The 19920-nt window shown below is 44.3% G+C and overlaps 1 protein-coding gene across 21 annotated transcripts in view; it reads right to left on the bottom strand.

The window, feature by feature from the left end:
* Nucleotides 1–19920, bottom strand: part of Sin3A (SIN3 transcription regulator family member A) — a 143560-nt gene that overhangs the window by 53593 nt on the left and 70047 nt on the right. For 6 of the 21 annotated variants that reach the window (XM_076204875.1, XM_076204876.1, XM_076204877.1 and 3 more), the window contains exons 2-8: nt 13194–13499; nt 12803–12909; nt 12132–12272; nt 11836–12036; nt 8053–8259; nt 7281–7417; nt 3127–3469 (exon numbers count right to left, since the gene is read on the bottom strand). In XM_076204875.1, coding sequence (XP_076060990.1) covers nt 3127–3469; nt 7281–7417; nt 8053–8259; nt 11836–12036; nt 12132–12272; nt 12803–12909; nt 13194–13482 — 1425 coding nt within the window. In that variant the 5' untranslated portion in view covers nt 13483–13499. Of the gene's footprint in view, nt 1–3126; nt 3470–7280; nt 7418–8052; nt 8260–11835; nt 12037–12131; nt 12273–12802; nt 12910–13193; nt 13500–14141; nt 14165–19920 lie in introns of those variants that run through there. The other 15 variants (XM_076204882.1, XM_076204895.1, XM_076204885.1 and 12 more) reach the window with 11 other exon arrangements.

The following is a 19920-nucleotide window of genomic DNA, read 5'->3' as shown; positions in this document are numbered from 1 at the left end:
ACACTGTTCTTCATCAAGTACTCCCTTTGTTCTTCTCCTAATCCACTGAATTAAAACCTTCCTATAAGCCTTCACAACTACTCAACTGCTCCCCCTGCCTAACCCCAACAACATCATGGAGAGTGGTCGGAACCCTTGGTTCTGACCACCTTTCAATCATCACCACCACCAAAACAAGATGCACCCCAGTTGGCCACAGACACACATACACCAATTACAAGAGAGCTAATTGGGAAGCTTTTACTGAAGAGAGAACAACATTTTGAAACACTTAACAGTGCACCAATCACAAACATAAACAATGCTGTGCACACTTTTAATAAAAGCATACAAAATGCAGACAAGAGATACATCCCAAGAGGCAACAGAAAATCACACAACCCAAACTTCACACCAGAAATCCAAGGCCTCATCAGACAACGAGACACGCTTAAACACAATACCCCCACACCTATCCCTCAGAACATAACAGACCAAATACAAACACTAACACTGTGATTGCCAATAAAATACATGAACAAAAAACACAAAATTGGCAAAACTTTATCAATACACTTGATCACAAAACAAACACTAGCAAATTGTACAAAACACTCAACAGCATTACACTATCCAACAGTAACACAACACGCTCTCACGCAGCAATAATCACAACAGACAATCTACCCTCAAATAGACAACAAGCAAACACACTCAAAGCATTTTGCACAGACAAGCCATCTCACTTCTCACCCAGATGACCGATGCACTATTCGATGTAAGAAAGACTTTCCCACAGACTTAGACTATACACCCTTCATAGACAGTCAGACAAAACACATACATAATCTCAAGCACTCATCTGCCTGTGGCCCAGATAACATAAGTAATATCCACCTAAAACACATTGGACACCACAAGGTATACACGCACTCACAAACATTGCAAACTACAGCTATTCACACAACACTATACCAGACATCTGGAAGCATGGTAAAATAATCACCATTCCAAAACCGAACAAAGACCCAACAATCCCAACATCGCACCGCCCAATCACACTTCTCTGCACCCCCCTCTAAAGTCATTGAACGCCTAATACTTAAACTTGTCACACCACATATTCCCCTTGCTGACTCACAACACGGTTTTAGGCCACTACACTCCACAAACACTCTTCTGATAAACCTCACACAAAGAATTTTAGATGGCATCAATTCAGATAGACCCCACCACAGAACACTTCTTATAAAATTAGACATTAGAAAAGCTTTTGATGCTATCCCCCGCCACAACCTAACAAATAAAATATATAACACAGACATGCACAATAACACCAAAAGATGGCTGGCCAATAATCTGGCAGGTAGGAATGCTTATGTGTCATATAATGGCCAATCATTGCACATCAGAAACATTAAGAATGGAGTACCACAGGGCTCTGTTCTATCCCCCACGCTCTTTAATCTATACATGCATGACTTACCCACACCAGACACCTCAGAAATACAAATCTCTTCCTACGCAGACGACATGCACACATCGTGACACAGACAAAGCTGCAGAAATAATCCAGCCATACCTTGATACACTCAACACATGGTTCATCACAAACAGACTCAAAATAGCTCCAACCAAATCTACAGCAACACTTCTCACCAACTGGACAAAAGAACACAAATACATACCTCATCTCTACATCAACAACACACTAATACCACACATAAACACACTGAAAATTCTTGGTGTAACAAACGATACATCCATGTCTTTCAAACAACACATCATTAACATAAACAAATGCACACCTAGACTTAACGCACTTAAGTCAATCACTGGAACAACATTTGGACAAAACAAAAACTAATACAACAATATACAAACAATGCATACACTCAGTGATGAATTATGCGAGCCCTGCATGGGCTCCTAATCTCAGTGAGACACCACAACACCCTTCAAATCATACAAAACAAAGCCCTAAAAACAATTACAGGCTGCACAAATACAACACCTAGACCATTAACACCATGAAACAAAAGTCCTCAAAGTCAAGGACCACCTCAACATGAGAGGCACACAAACACATCACACCCGCTACACTACATAGCAGAGAACCCACACACACCAAGAAACATTAAAACAACACACACAGACCTGTATCACACACAGATACTCTCTCCTCTTCCTCCACAACCACCAAATACCAGCCTCCGGAAATATATTCATAATCATATCACTCACCGCTCCATTAACACACAGAGACAACACACTGCTGCATGCCAGACCCCGATATCCACCCTTCTGAATCCTCTCTCCCACGAAAGGACAGAGTCCACTTGGCCAGACTGCGGTGCAGCCACCACCTAGCACTTCTAAGCTACCAGAAGAGGGTGGATGACTGCATTGTGAACAGCTGCCCAGGATGTAACACTTCACCCCATACCATACAACACATAATGGAAGACTGCATTATACACAATCATGCACGCAAACAACACAACATACACTATAAAGGATTAGTGGGGAAACCCAGCTTCGGCTGTGGCATTCCTTGGGGAGACGGGACTGCTCGGACAGACAGTCTAGGGAACGACGACAACAACAACTCAAACTGATCCCTCTGAAACTATTATACTCCCTTTTCTTCATATCCATTCCCAGATGAATTTTCTTTTAGAGTAGACAATAATAATCAATGAACAAAATAAAATAATAATTATGGTTATGTTGAGTTTCATTGACTGGCAATGGTTCACTCACCTTCTCCTCCATTCATCCTTTGCATTCTTTTCCTTGACAGACTTTCCTCACCTAATCCCCAAGTGACCTTGCTCATCCACTTCATATTCAGTCCCACTCTCACTCCATCCACTTCTCCCACTTTAATGCAAATTATTACCACAAATGTTATCAATTCTAGTGACCACTTTGCTCAAGTAATGCCATTTGCAATTTGTCAATATAATTTTCTTTGTCTGAGAGGCAAATTCATAAAATGAAACCTCTATTGATAAACATCCTACTGTCTGCCCATTAACTAATAAATCCTTTACCATAAGCCTTAAGAAGTTCAGCAATGGGGTTAAGTGGCAATGATAATTTCTACCTTGAAAACAATACAAGACACACAAAATATCCTTTTACCTTGATTTTGTTGACATAGTTGATGGCGTGATTGAACTCCACAGGTTGTGCTGGTTGCTGCTGCTGCTGCTGTGGTGGTGGTGGCGGAGGCGGAGGAGGCGGTGGAGGTGGTGGTTCACGTTGTTGGTGCTGCGGTGCAGTGTTTGTGGAGTGTTGTGTACTTGCAGCACTGTGGGCAGTTTGGTTTGTGCCCCCCACCACAGCCCCTGGTGCAGCGGGGGGTCCTGGGGTAGGCAGTCGGGGTGGGGTAGCACCAGGTCCTACTGTATGAACAGTGTGAGCACTGACAGTGCCTGGGTTGTGCTGGACTGCAACTGTTCCAGCTGCACTTAGATTACCCCTGCTGGAATAACAAATGACAAATCAATTACAATTTGGACTTCTGGTCAAAGAATAACTGTTCTACGGAGCTACCAAGTTTCAAATAAGATTTAATTAACAGAAATTAAGATGTCTAACAATCAATTATAAATATGTGATAAAATGCACGGACTTCCACTATCTGTAACCATCCCCCCCCCCATTATGAAACCAAATTACTTGACAGGAATAATTTAAATCAAGTCAATGTACAATTATGTAATCCCAATTGAGAACAGAGGGTACATCTGGACATGGATGATATACAATTAGTTATGGAAATACTAAATGCTGATGGCGGATGGAAACAAGAAGGAATAAACAAAGTAAGAGGACATAGGTTAACCACTTCAGTATGAGTCAAATTCTTGCACGCAACATAGGCTGCCATATATACGATGCATCACAATACTAGCTTTGTAAAACATAAAGTCACTGCTGCATTATTTGTTCTCCTTTACTCTGAGTAATAAACACAGAAGACATGATAAAACCAGTTCATAGAATTCAGGGGTAACTCATGTACAACTACAAAAAAATATAATCGACATCGACACCGGAATCCTCGTGTACCCATTTGCATCTCATGATACCTACATAGGCGTCATTGTACCAAAGTGGTTAAGAGTTAAGCTGGGAATATGGATACACATATAGGAGAGCATCAGACTTAGAATAAATCAATGATTATTTCAAAATTTACAATCCCTACAAGGCAAACAGTGAATACAGATGCCGAGACAAACTAGAGAGTAAAGCAGGTAAATATCTGGGAGTATTGAAAAATGTTCAGAGAAACAAGTATTTTGGGACAAATGTAGACAGGAGACTTGAAATTCAAATGATATAAGGAAGACTAAACACATCTCAGATGTGTTTCAGAAATATGGTAGTTGTTACCAGGACAAAGAAACCTAGTGAGAAATGTGTTGATAAAGAATAGAGTATGATGAATATGAGCTGTCACTTGTGACAAATCAAGAGAGACAAGATGATTCAGGCACAAGAGTGAGGAAATACTAGCAGTGTGGAAAGCATATGTACATGGAGTGAATTTGAGAGGAAGACCAAAAATTAACCCCTTCCATACGGTGCCGCACACGTAGGCGTCATGAGGAGCAAGTGGATTCGCGACGCTGCCATATCGGCGTCTTGATTATATTTATTGTAGTCGCCCGTGTTTTTACATTCTCCCAAATGCGCCCTGAATCCCATTCTCTGTGGTTTTCAAAATTCGCGGGTGAAAGAGAGAACGATCGATATAAACGGTGACTATATTTTATGATGCGAATATTATTACGTTACGTCATATGGCTGGCATTGGCTGCTGCCCGCGAGATTTAAGTCCCGTACTGAAGTGGTTAATGGGATGTACAGGGTGAAGGGGCCACTGGATGCAAGTGGTGTGTCAGTTGAGCAAGGATGAGTAGAAAATATTAAAAAGAAAGGAGAATAGATGTAAATAAAGAAATAATGTAGCCAATGGTTATGTTCTTGTCTGCTCAGTAAATTATTTAAAGTGCATGAGGCAGGGGAGTTGCCCCGTAATAAATAAATAAATTGGGGTAAACCAAGCTCCTAATATTGGGTGCTGCACTGGAAACGTTGTCTTGCTGCATTGCCTTAAACCCAAGTAGTGTGGCAAGACAATGATAATCTTTCATCCATGAGGTGCTAAGATGGAAAAGGCAATGAACTGGTATTACATGAGAGTGGGACATGTGTAGTGTGGGTGAATGCTGACACAGACAACCCCTAATATTGGGAGGAAAGGCCTTTGGTATATATGAAAATCATCACACTTAAGAATAACTGCTTCCTTCGAGTCAATGTGCACACCTCGTTGGAACTACAATCACAAGAACTAGTCACCTCATTGGAACTACAAACTAGTCACATCTGAAAATCAAATCCACAATAACTTTCTTGTATCATTGTGCCGGTTACTCACTGCACCATAATAGCACAGCGAGTCGTAGGCACTGAAGTTTCTGTGCCCTTCACTTGACACTGTGTAAACAATTAAGATCATACACAGAAACACTGGAAGGGGGTCTTTATAATCTCTGTGGTTATTTGATCAAGCATATGGAACAAGAAGTCTAGCTATATAGCAAAGGTTTCTCCCCCCTTATACGGGCAGTAGTCAGTTAAGCCATGCAATCATTCCACTCCCATCCACCACCTTTGTTTCTCTAATTTTTGCTCTTTGTGGAACAAGAAACAAGAAAAGATTGTAAATAACCATGTGTGCCTAGTTCAAACCAAGAGTTGTTATTATAACATCACAAAATCTACTGTGTCAGCTACAATCAGGTCTGAATACAAGGTATTTTCATACAAATACAAGGTATTTTCATACAGGAGGTGAATCAAGTAAAGAAGAAAAGGTAAAAGGTACAGGTGGAGAGATGATGGAAGAGAGGGCAGTAAGAGGAAGATGGCCAGAGTATTCTAGGGAGTTGCTAATTGTGAAGGAGGATAGGGAGGGAAAGGTAGTTGCAGTGGGAAGCACCAAGAAAATGACAGTGATGAGTGAGGAAAATGGAGGAGAAATAAGGAAAGAGGAGGTGAAGGCAGTTATTAAGATGATGAGAGCAGGTAAGGCACCTGGGTTGGATGGGTGTCATGCAGAATGTCTAAAAGAAAAAGAAAAGAAAGAAAAGAAAAGAAAGAAAAAAAATATATATACAGTGATGGTGAGGTTATTTAAGGTTTGTTTAAGAGAGTGCTGGAGGACTGGAGGAGTGCCTGTATAGTTCCACTTTATATGGAAAATGGTATAAGTGTGACTAGTAGTTTCAGAGGGATCAGTTAAATGTAGTTGGGAAGGCTTATGGGAGGGTCTTGATTGAGAGGATTAGGAGAAAAACAGGGATTAATTACTGAGGATGTGTGTGTTTAGGACAGGTAGGGGTTGTGTGGATAAAAAATTTGTGGAACACATATATACAAGAAAGCTTTAGGATGTTTTGGGGCCTTTATAGATTTGGAAATGGCTTATAACATGGTAGACTGGAAGACATTGTGTGAGGTATTACAGATATATGGGATAGGAGGAAAGCTTAGAGTAGTCAAGAGTTTTTACAAGAGTAGCAGAGCTTGTGTTAGAATCAGAAATGGAGAGAGTGAGTGGTTTGAGGAGAAAAGTGGGAGGTAAGCCAGTTGTTTGCTGATGACACTGCTTGTAGTAGAATCAAAGGAGGTGATGGAGTTGGTGTCACTTTGGGAAGGTGTGCAAAAGAAGGAAGTTAAGATAAATGTGGATGAAAGTAAGGTGATGAGATGTACAAGGGGAGAATGTGGCAGCAGACTGGAGGAGAGTATCAACCACTTCAGTACAAGACAAATTCTTGTGAACAGTATTGGATGCCATACATGATTGATCACACTACTCGCATTATAAAATATGAAGTCACCCCTGTATTGTTCTCTTTTACTCTGCTTAATAATAAATACAGAAAAAATTATCAAACCAGTTCACTGAATCTGGGGGTAACTCGTATACATACTACAAAAAAATATATTATCAAGACACCAACGCTGTAACTCATGCCTCATGACGCCTCCATAGGTGTCATTGTACCCAAGTGGTTAAGGTAGAGAGGTAGGGGAGGGGGAGGGAGAGGGGGGAGGGAGAGAGAGAGAGGGGAGAAAGAGAATGGGAGAAGGATAGGGAGTGAGTAGGTTTGGTTGGCTAGAATGGTATATATAAAAATAAAGGGGGCTACAAGATGAGAAAGGATACTATACTTTGTAAAACAAACAAATGACAAAAATGATACAAGATTTACCTTGGTGGCTGTAGACGTGGTGGCTTGACTGTAACAGCTGGAGGCGGCTGTGGCTGATGCGTTGAGGTGACATGTTGGTGCACTCCCTGCGGCGTGTGCACCACCATCGTCTGCTGACCAGGTACACTCATACTAACCTGCGTGACAATACATCCCAACCATTTACTATCTATTCCACACTCTTCCTTAAAACTTGTCACATCAAATCCCAAGGTATCAGCACATCATCACCATGACGACAACAGACAGGATTGAACTCCGCATCTGCCTAACCCCGTCACCACCGACTATCTATTCAATGTGACAAGAGCTAATAACTACTCAACGTGTAGATCACTAGACTAGGTGCACTGTCCCATAAAGCTGATAGATAGGCTAGTGTGGTCAGGAAAAGCTATTGACTGCTAACTGAGACGGACATTACGTGAATTGTGGTCATGCAACTTTGACTAGGGGATCTAGATTGACTAGAGTGGCCTATGTATAAGGGAGGCTGCTATGGTCCCTCTGCAGCCAAAGCAACAAACAGGACACACAAACAAATACCTTAGGAGCTTTTACATAACGTGGTGAACTCTTCATACCAACTATAAAGGTTTAATTAGCAGATAAACTTTGTTCCCCTTTAATTTTGGTCCTTGAACAGAAATGACAATGAAAGATGAAAATAATGATAACAATATAATAACAAAATAATAAAAATAGAAATAATAAAAATAAAAATAAAAAATGAACAAGTGATTAAACGGGACAAAACATCTGCGTGCCAAACCTTCACCTGTTCATTGGCCTGCACCTCAATTTTGTAGCCGGGCGGCAGGAAGGTGTTGAACCCCACAATCAGCTCTGGGTGCCCCCGGAACAGCTGCGAGACTCTGTTAATGACTCCTGGGGTGTCGATGGACTGCGATTTGAATTCTTTCATGATGTCTAGGAAGTCATTGTACACCTGTGGTTGTTTGCCAAACCTCAGCTTCACCTGAAAAGTGAACATCAAATCTTGTTGTAAATACACAATGCTCTCTCCATAATAATGTTTAAAGTGCATACAGTCTTCACCAAATGCAGTCAAAGCATGAAGGAAATTTATTAGCTTTAAGATTAGAGCTGCCATCCCACAAACCCCTACAGTCATAAAGCTTGTATGTGTATGACAACAGGAAAAACTTCACAGGAATTAATTAATGGAAACTGCTGCCATATCAAAATCTATATATATACCAAAAGGATTTTCCCCACCCTTATAAGGGAAGTAGTTAAGTCAAAAAGGCATGTGCATGTACCCATTCCCACCCATTCCACTCCCATCCACCACCCTTTCCCCACTCCCATCTTAGCTCCTCCTGGATGATGGATCATCCCTGTATTCTGCCCACTGCCCTGGGTCAGAAGTAATGTTGCAAGACACAGCACATCCAAAGTAAGGCTGCTTCACCTAATTGGTGAGCCCCCACCCGTCCCCTCATGCTGAAAAAGAGAAGATGAGGAGAAATCCCTTTACGATGCATCAAAATATCATTTACACATAAGCACCCCCTACCCCTTAGCCCTCCCTTCCTTACATAACAGCACCACCTATGCAGTCACTCTCCTCTCATTCCTATCTTCTGCCATGTCAAAATAACTAGTATAGTCTTACTACATTGCTTCTGACCCAAGGTAGTGGGCTGGATACAGGGATGACCTGTCATCCATAAAGAATTAAGGAGTTAAGATGAGAAGGAAAGGGTGCAAGTGAAATGGGTAGGAGTCGGTATGTGCCTACCTCCCTCGTCTATATATCCCTTAGTTATAAGGGAAGTAGATAAGTCAGAGGCACATACCTACTCCCATCCATTCCCCCCTCTCATAGCTCCTTATGGATGAAGGGTCATCCCTGCATCGCACCCACTGCCCTGGGTCTGCAGCAATGCAGCAAGACACAGCACAGTAAGGCCACTTCACTTAATCAGCAACCCATCCTCTCCATCCCTTCATGCAGAGAAATGGGGAGAAATCCCTTCGGGCTGAATAAAAATATTCACACCTAAGCACCACCTACCCCATCCCCCACCCCTTCCTTCCATGCATCACAGTATCATCTATACACAGCCACTCTCCACTCATTCCTATCTCCTGCCTTCTCCCTTCCTTCCTCAACAGACATTACCCTCTTGCTCAACACCCCCTTCACCCCATCAATCCATCTCATCCTTGGTCATCCCCTCAAATTCACTCCCTCTACCTCTACCTCTGCCTTCTACACCTCTTTTACTAATCTTTCCTAGGCAAGATAGGATGGGATTTCAAATCCCACCAAGAAAGCTAAATCATGATGGCAGTGCTGGGTAGTGGAGAGTTCAACACAATTTGGTTATGGGAACTATTCTGAGCTGTGTCTAGGCAGCCTCCAATTCTACCTATTCATTTGTTGGGGCTTGGTAACAATTGCTGGCTTAACCTCTTCCAGCTCTTAATTGTTCCCAGGTAAACAGCAATAAATAACAAAACAATTGGTCACATTTACAACCACCACTTTGAGATTAGTTTTGGTTGCAGGACTGCATTTGGGAGCCATAAATCAAAACATGATCTAAATTAATTGGAGGAAAAATAAGAACAACAACAACAACATCTGAGGTGCGAGTAGATGAAACAAGAACTCATGGGGCAAAATGTAAAAAGGAGGTGACAGAGGGGCAAGAAAAAAAAGATTTTGGTTGTATGGGCGAGTGTGGTTTGTGAAGACGAGAATGAAAGAACTGATGGAAAAAGGAGAGAAAAGGAAAACAAACAAAAAATGGAGAAGGGAGAAAATATGGATATGGAGGGGGGGGGCAGGAAGTAGTGGGGGGAAAGGCAAGGGAGAAAGATGAGAGAAGGAAGATAAGGAAGAAAGTTAGCACCAGAGAAGGGGGAAAGATGAGGGAGGAGGCGGGGCCAAGGAACAGGAGGAACTGGAGGAAGAGTGGAGGAAGAGAGGAGGAAGAGAGGAGGGAGCAAGAAGAGGGAGGGGAAAAAGGGGATGTGGATATGGGGGAGATGACACAGGGAGAGGACCTGGGAAGAGGAGAACAGAAGAGGTGGGGGAAAGACAAGAAAAAAGTAGGGGGAAAGGAGATGGAAAGAGGAGTGCAAAATGGGGAATAAGAGAGGGAGAAGTAAGGGGGAGGGGGAAGGTGTAACTATGTGGAAAAGTGGAGGAAAGATGGGAAAAGTGGAGGAAAGATGGGAAAAGACGGGCACATAAAAATATGAAAGGCAGAGAAATTGGAAGAAAAATGTGAGAAAATGGTACAAGAAATGGGGGGAAAGGGGGATGAGAAATGGGAGAATAGGGAGGAAGAGTGAATGGGAGGGAGAAGGGAGATGAGGAAGAAACCCAAGAAAGGGAGGAGAGAGGAGTAGGGAGGAAAGTTCTCCACTCTGATTAGCCTGAGGAACAGCTTGGATAGTCAAGCCTTTTGTCTCTTCAAACTGGTTTCTCACTGTACCATGATCATACAGTAAGTCGTAGGTGAAGAAATTTCTGTGCCCTTCACTTGACCCTGCGCAAACATTTTCAAGTCATGCACAAGAACACTGGAAGGGGGAGTGGTGAACTGGTAGAGAAAATGGAACAAGATGGGGAAATGTAAGATGTTCTATGGGGAGGAGGATTTTGGTTTTCCTCTGCAATGTTATACTGGGGTGGTTTTGGTACATCCTCTTTTTATTCTCAATGATGTATTTTGTATAGTTTGTACTGTGTTTGTTCTGGTTGTTGGGAACCATGCTTTGGATGTGAATTATAGTGTTAGGAAAGCAAGTAAATGTCTAGGCAGAATAAAAAGTGTAAAAGTTTAAGATATTTAAGAATAATTGTGAAAAAGTTATATAGATATGACTGTGCCCACAATGCTTTATGGAGTAAAAATGCTTAGACTGAAAGGATTAGGTTGAATGTTTTTGAGATATGTTTGACAAATTCTACAGCTGTTTCAAGAATGGACTGAGAATTGCAAACTGATACCAGGTACCAGAAGAAAGCTGTCTGATGTGGTAACTTCAAAATGATGAGGTGGTTTGGGCACACACATAGAATGGACAAGAAAAACTTAGAAGAGCAAGCACAGAAAAGAGTGCATGTGTATGTATGTATGTATGTATGTATGTATATGTATGGGAGGAGAATGTGGCCCACTGTGATTGACATCTGCTCCATAGATGAATGGATGGAGGTAGGGGAGGCCGTTAAAGAGAGGGTGGTTAGTTTTAGTTGTCAGGCCCTGCTGTGCAGAGCTGTGCCTTGTTGCACTGCATTTGACAAGCAATGCAACAGGGTATAGAGCCCTTCATCCTCAACTTGCTACAACATGTAAGCTAGCTAGAGATTTCAAATTTTCATGTATGTGTGGGTGTTTACCAAGCTCCTCTTAAAAAGTTACAAGTCATCTTTGACAGTCCTCCAATTTTTCTACATAAGAACAGGGAGGGGACAGACACAGAAGAGAAACTGGGAAGAGGGAGTGGGGAGGGAGGGTCTGAGAGACAAAGACAGACAGAGAGATGCATATCAACTGAAAGAGGTTCCTACCTGGTCTAGATACGAAAGTGCATCTTCAACCTTCAACCTCTGGAATTGTCCAGAGCCTTGCTGGGCCCCTGCTGCAGCTCCCACAGCCCCAGCAGCAGCTGCTGCCGCTGCAGCTGCTGCTGAAGTCTGATGTACAACCCCTGTAGCTCCTCCAACACCTGACACCTGCTGGAAGAGGTCATGGCTTGTCAACTCACCAATCTGTTAACATGAACAAAAAGTTAGCCACACACTCAAGTCACCAATAAGGGACAGGATGACCACACAGATCTAATGGTTATAGAAGCCCTGCTTACCTTGTGGCGTACCTGGGAGTGGGCGGACACATGTTGTAACACGGGGGGAATGGCAGCCCCACCCGGTGCCACTATGCCACCGCCTCCTTGTGGTCCACCAGGACCCACTGTTCGACCTTCCACCACACTTGTCAGTCCTCCCTAGAACACACATGCATGCATAAGCAACACACATCTACTGAGCTCTTTGGAGGGTTATTCTACTTCACTACACGAGGGAAAAGTAAAAAAAACAACACAAAAGCTAAATCTTCACTCCTATTCCCACCATAACTTTAGCCACCATTCCACATTAGCATCAGACAAGTGATTCCAACAACAAACTATTTGCTATACTGATATCCTTTCAGCACGGTTTTAATTTTGAATGTCAAAAACAGATTACTGTCAGACCAATTGGAAAAGGAAAGAAAATAGGGAAAAAAAAAAAAGCAAGATATTAAGGTAACTTCATAAACACTATGTACCTTTCTATAACCTGCCATTTTATGTGTTAGAAATATTACATCATCAATGCATACTGACACGATATCAACAATTCATTAATGAAGTGAAAACAGTGGTATTAATGAAGTTATATTTTCAAACAACAAAAACTGAAGCTTAAGAAACTGAACATGTGTGACTAGCAGTAAGGGTGAAGGGGCAAAAAAATAAATAAAAGACAATACCTGTGGGGGTGGGGCAGTGGGCATATTGCTGCTGTAGGCTGGAACTGTATGATGAATCCCCGGGAGTTTATCCACCTTGGCACATGTGTAACCTGCATACACTGAACCTGTGTTAGAAACGTGTCACACATAAAAAGAAGTACCCCCTAACATGGTGGCACACCGTACAGTACAAATGATCAATAGTGTATAAAAATTTTAAGGATGTTTTTGCATAAACAAAAAATATTTGGAGTATGCCACCTTGTTTAAGAGGTTAAGAACAATTCTTACTCAAAGATAAAAGCCAAATAATACTGAGAGGAACAAAAAAAAAAAAAAAAAAAAAATCTTACATCTGTTTCAACTACGAGTATACCAACACAATATGTCTACCACACCAAGTACTCACCAGGCTGAGAGCTGGGTGGCTGGTGGTCAGGAGTAGCTTGTCCAGCCTGAAGAGTGGAAGTGGTGGTGGCAACAGGCACAGCTGCTACTGCAGACGGTATGGTGGCTGTGGCCACAGCAGCAACCGACTGCCGGGGTACTGCCTGCACCCCTGTCACCGTAGGTCCTCGTACAAAGCCAGCGGTAGTGAGCCCTACGCCAGCAGGCAGCCCTCCTGGCGCCTGGCTAAGTCCTGCAAGCGATGTGCCCACTTCACACCGGCCACTCACTTCATCAACACGACGACTCATCACGGTCTACATTACACCTGCAATACAACAAATTACAAATTAAAAAGATGCATACATACATACATACAAATAACAAAGGCTCCCTTACAAGGGAGGTAGCCAAAAAACAAAGACATAGAAACCACTCCCACCCATTCCATCCCCCACATACTCCACTCCCCTCTACCCTCTTCCCTGCCTTTCATCTTGGCACCCCCTGGATGATGGGTCATCCCTGCATGCTGTCCACTGCCCTCGGTCAGAAGCAGTGTCGCAAGACACAGCACATCCACAGCAAGGCTGCTTCATTAAACTGGTGACCCCCTTCTCCGTCTCCTCATGCAGAAAAGGATGTAAACAATTCAAAATACAAAGTTCATAGTCTTGACCTTTTCTTTTCAATTTGGTTTAGTTCCTTGCTATATTGCTAAGAGTATTCTTGTAAAATCTAGATACCACTCCATCACTTTCAATGTACTGTCTGGGCTGGGAGCAAGGGTGACTCTTCATCCATGAGGAGCTAAGACGAGAGGGAAACAAATAAGTGGCAGATGGGAGTGGAATGGGTGGGAGTGGTTTCTATGCCTTTGACTCCCTCCCTTACAAGGGAAAAGAAGCCTTTGTTTTATTTATATATAGACAAACTATACTTCCAATACTGTCACATGTGCCAATTCTACCTGGCTCAGAAAAGATGAGAGGGGGTCTCAGAAGATCCTGAAAATCCACTGGTGTAAATTACCACCCCACCCCCTTTTTTTCTGAGCAGGCATCATTTATCCTTGGTATTTTTCCCATAAAGAGCATCATTTGTCCTTGATATGTATTATTTCTGTTGGCGATGCATCCACCCTCAGTATTTCCATATAACTGTATTGCATAAGAGAGGGAAGGAGGGGGAAGGAGTAGTAGTGGGAAGAAGTAGGGGGAATGAAGGGGCATAAAGGGGAAGAGAATTTTGGATCACGTACAGGACTCGTGATCGACAGCAATTAGTTTCCAGCATGAGAGTTCAACTCACGTGCTGATCTTACACAACCACTGCCATTTTATCCCTTGCTCTTGGGGGACGGTAATGACTTCCTGTGTTAATTAGATTTGAAGGTGTGAGCGGGACTCGAACTCTGATTTTTCCCGCGAGAAATCAAGACTCTAGCCACTGCACCAGCAAGCAACGCGCGTGCGCGCACGTGCGTGCATGCGTGTGTGTGTATGTGTACGCGCGCGCGCCTGCGTGATTTCCCACCCCCAGTCTCTTCGAAGTGCGCCTCCTAGAGCATCAAGAACAAGACAACGCACCATGGAAAGGCGTTATATCTATGGGCCCTGGATAAAATAAATAGGGGTGGGGGAGCACAGGTAGTTAGCACCGGTAGTTTCGAGTTTAGGGAAATTGGGAGGGGGTTGGGGAGGCGAAGAGGAGACGAAGAGGAGGCGATGGACGGGTGCGTAAGGAGAGGGTCCCGGTAGGGTGGTAGGGGGAAGGAAGAGGAGGGTGAGAAGGAGGAGAGGGAGGGGGAGAGGGGCAGCGTGCGGCAAAGAAAGAAAGGCGCGAGGGGCGGAAGGCGGGCTGCTGCTGCTGCTGCACGCGGCAGTTGTGGTCATGGAGCCACGGCGCATGCGTAGACCTATCGATTCCATTCACCTGCTCCTGCCGCGGGCACAAGTCCGCCTCACACGCCTTGTCACCAGATCGCCGGACGCTTTCTCTTGTGGGAGGTCCTCGCACCGCCTAAATATAACGCCATTACTACCGTGGACGACAGCAGCAGCAGCCCCCCCCCCCCTGATATAGAGCAACCACCCTACCGTTCTTCGCCTGGCGAAGAACCCTTTCGTAACATTTTGATTAATCCCGCTGCTGCAGCGTAGACCTGGTGTCTTTCCTCTTGAAGTGGTTATGCAGGTCGACAGCCCGCCATCTTCACCACCTCCTCCACCCTGCGTGTGTAGGGGGCGCATGACGCAACACTGAGTGCATGACGTCACCCTATATCAAGCATCCTGCGAAGCCAGAAGTCGATCTCACCACTTCCTCGTTTCTTTTGGTAACGTCATTACCGTCGAGTTCTGCATGGGGAGGAGCGCTCGTGGTGCAACAAACTCGGTGAGGATCATTGTGGCGAAGGCAAGTTGTGTTTCCTACAATATCAGAAGCACACATGAACATCGAACAGGTGCCGTTCGTTTCAAGGTCAACGCTAGCTGGACACTGAAGTAAGATCCGAACTCTTTACGAGGCGGGGCCCTCGTGATTAATTGTTCTGTGATACATTGTTGTCTCCTTTGCGTACTGCTGGAGGTACTCGTCCTTTCGGCCTGGCTAGGTCTTACGATGTCAAAGCGTTACGAATGAAAACATACACGAGGATTTTTACCACTGTACACACACATTACCACCCCCACCCCCTTCATGTTTTCAAGACTCGGGCCCCTAAGATCGCCGCCACCGATCCCCCAAGGAAGGCCACCTCATGGGGGGGAGGTCATTGCCTTGACCTCGCCCTTGACGTACACCCCGCTCACGTGAGCATTTCCACGCCCACGACATAGTGCCATACTCTCATTTCATCAATATTTTTCTCTTTGTGCATGGCGTGGGACAACGTCTCCTCTTCTTTGTCCCTTTTCCATTCTAGAACCGGACTCGTCCGCCATCTGTTTCTGCCCCGTCCATTGCCACCATCTTTTCTAGTCCCTCATTCTTTCTCACACGATCTACCTCACCTCCCGGTGTCTATAGATACTGTACAACTAAGACACACACACACACACACTTTTTCGACTACCCTCGACTGTGCTGACAATGACGGCTCGAAGAGAAGAGCGGAACCAATTTCTTAGCACTGGCTGCCTGAATCCACCCATGTCTCCCAATGCATTCCCACGATTTACATTCAGCAACTCACCTCTTGCCTTCTGTCTACCAAGGCCCAGTCTACAAGCTCTCTCAAACCACCGTAATACACGATAGGTGAACATCATCTATCAACATTGTCCCCTCAAGGGGCTCATCATCTTCCAGCTGTTCTTGAAACATTTCGCACTTGACTGCATCCCATCACCGCCCTTTCCTCCCGCCTCGCCACACCGTCTCCCTCTTCCAGTACATCAATTCCCACCAACTCACTCGCCATTCTTCAGGGCACTGCCATCAGCACTTCGTCATTGACAACGAGCAGTCCAACCCATACTATTTCATAACGACGCTCAAGACCAGAACAGAACTTGTGAAGTGGGACCACAGATACAAAAGAGGAGTGGTGTGTGTGAGTTCTCCTCATGAGGCTCTTGCCCCCCCCCCACCCGAGGCCCACCCCTTAGACGAATAAAGTCGTTCAACGTCTGCCAAGACACCATTGGCCACGACCCGCCTTGCTGCCACCCTCTCCTCCTCCTCTATCTTCGACCCCATCTTCGTTTAGACTTCCTTAAATATCTCGCATCTCTTGTTTAGTTCTTCATTGCAACCGACACCCCATATATATGTATGTGTATGTATGTGTGCGTGCGTGCGTGCGTGTGTGTGTGTGTGTGTGTGTGTGTGTGTGTGTGTGTGTAATCGCGCGCATCCCCACCCATTTATCACTCGCAAATGTACAATAGCGACACGAATAAGGGTAGGTAAAACCCCCCGGGGGGACGAAAGACACCACCTCCCTATTTTTTAACATATTTTGACTTCCACTCATTTACTTTGCGTAAATAAAGAGGTACAGCGTTAAAGTTTCTTGTTGCTGCACACACCAGGAGAGTATACCAGGAAACTTATTGGGTCTATTGGGGCGCGGGGGGGGGGGGTCTACTCATTGCGATGTGTACTGACCTCGCCAGATATCAGTGCTTCTAGGGTTTAAATGGATGCGTACCAACGGATAAGAACCACGTTCCTAGTCCACACCTGGCCCCACAATAAGACACGAGCAAGTGCCACAGCCACAATCGTCCCTCTACCCACCGTAACCCCATCTGTAGTTCAGGGTTTCCGGTCACGGGTGAATGACCTGCCATGCCCCCTGAGCGATCCGAGGTAAAAAAATTACTCTTGACCTTGACGCCATTTAAGGCTTTCCCTCATCACGTGTAGTGATGGTTTCTTCAACTTATTTTCATGGAACTAAAGTGTCTGCATTCAACCCATGGGAGGGAGGGACAGTGAATGGGGAGGGGAGTGGTGCCACGCCGTAATGATTTTCATCGAGACAATTCGACGTCTCCAACGAACCCGCCCTGTATAGGTGTGAACGGCGCCATACACACACACACACACATACAATCATCGTCCGAGTTCTTCATCCTCGAAACCCGACGGAGGGAGGACGACCTCGCTCTACTTAGGACACACGAACTCGACCCTGGGCGAGCATAACCATGCAAACATCTTTCGTTGTCATGCACGTTTTTGTTTCTGTGAAATTACTAACCTAACGGGACTGATACACATGTGTATGTACTAAATAATCACCCATAAAACGTGTTTGCATAGTTCCGATACATCAAGATTAAGATTCGGGTAATTGTACATATGTTACACATGTGTAATTACTCACCGAGTACCTGTACCTATGTACATTCTGGGATTACCATACATCACATCTTCATAATGATGCGTCACATACATTAATATTCAAGACATGTTACGGCCTTTAGTACCCGTATGTGCTGAGACTGCTGATAATTGATATACACATTATGAGAACCCTGCTTACCCCCACCCCTCCCACGCCTACACGTCATCATCCTGCCCCATCAGCGACCTGTTCCGGTACCTTTCCTGCCTGGCCCAACCAAACTTTATTTTACTGAATTATCTATTCATCCTTTACTTCAAGATGGTGTGTGTATTTACCTAGTTGTATTATACGGGAAGGGAGCTATGCTCGTGGTAATCCGTCTTTGTATCTCTCAGCATCAAGTTTTTTCTTAAAATCTTGAATAGTGTTTGCACACACAGTTTCTTTGTCTAATTTGTTCCAAGTATCTATCACTGTGTGGGAAGCTTTTTTCAGATCTCTTCTGTAACTTTTTTTTTTTCGTGTCCTCTTGTTTTTCCATTGTCCCATTTCAATAAATCATTCTTATCTAAGATTTCCATTCCTTTCATAATTCTATAGATAATAGGTCTCCTCTTTCCCTTCTTTGTGTGTGTGTATTCACTTGGTCTTTGGATCACGTGTTGGACTCGTGATCGACAGCTATTTCCCTCCTGGAAGAGAGCTCAGAGCTCGTAGGTCCGATCAATGTGTGTGTGTGTGTGTGTGTGTGTGTGTGTGTGTGTGTGTGTGTGTGTGTGTGTGTGTGTGTGTGCGCGTAGCCATGCGAGTGCAAGTACTGTACATTTACGGAAAATGAAAATAAACAATAGCACTGGCAAAGTGTGTGCGTTTTACTGTACTCTTATGTTACGGTCATGACTATGAGCAATATCTTTACAAAACAACCAATATCATTGTAAATATTTATAACGAAAATAATCACAGCAAAAATAATAAAATACTAATAAAAATAAATAAAAGTTGTTCAATCAACGGGTGTTAGTGATCAAGGATACATGAAGTAGGCGATAAAAGATACGAGGAAAACTTTTTTTTCGTTTATTTCCGCACCAAACACTCATCTGCATCATTATCATGTCTGGGCGGTGCCAGCGTGGAACAAGTGTCGTCACCTAGCCTGGCACCGCACACAAAACATCCGGTCTACCGCAACGTTCTCTATGCACTTTGCGGAACGATGATACGCGATCCCCTTGATTGAGTGCCGTTCTCGGCCTTGGGTCGTTCTGCTCCCCCATCCCGTTTTCTTTGACATTGAACTCTTCGTTTTGTCCCTTTACCGTTGATTGGCTCACCCTGGGGTATCTTAATAACACAATCCTACACACACAGGCACAACTGCAATGCCACGTTACTCGAACACGCTCGTGTCTAGAACAATGTCTGCAGAAGAAGTAGAAAAAGAAGTTGATGAAGAAAGAGGAGGGGCGTCTCTCCACTGCGGCAGTGCTGCTGCTGCAGCGCCTCCTCGGCACGTTCCTCGCACGTTCTTCGTGCGGACAAACACGTCACGTTGTCACGTTCAGTAATCCCCCAAACGTTCTCGCCCGTCACGCACCAGAAACGTTTCCGCGTCGGGACGACATCATCGCGGGCAACGACGTTTGGACAAAACGTTGGCTTGCTCGTCACGTAACCAAAGAAAACGTTTGCCCGTGCAGGGTCAGATAACTTTTGGTCAAGATAAGAAGCAGGACAGGTGGCAATTTGGGCCTTGGTTACAATAATTCCCTGAACGTACGCCCGCGCGCGCGCGCGCGCGTGTGTGTGTGTGTGTGTGTGTGTGTTGTATTTACCTAGTTGACGTTGCTCCCTGTATTCTTTCTAGTTTCCTTATATTCTTTTTAGTACGGGTGACCATAGTGTCGCTGCGTATTCCAGTTTTAGTCTAATCAATGTAACT

This window comes from Oratosquilla oratoria, chromosome 21 (assembly GCF_046742065.1).
Source record: "Oratosquilla oratoria isolate Oo_2021 chromosome 21, ASM4674206v1, whole genome shotgun sequence".
In the NCBI taxonomy this organism is placed as follows: domain Eukaryota; kingdom Metazoa; phylum Arthropoda; class Malacostraca; order Stomatopoda; family Squillidae; genus Oratosquilla; species Oratosquilla oratoria.
The sequence above is the reverse complement of the archived record's forward strand: the minus strand, read 5'-3'. Positions and strand labels throughout refer to the sequence as shown.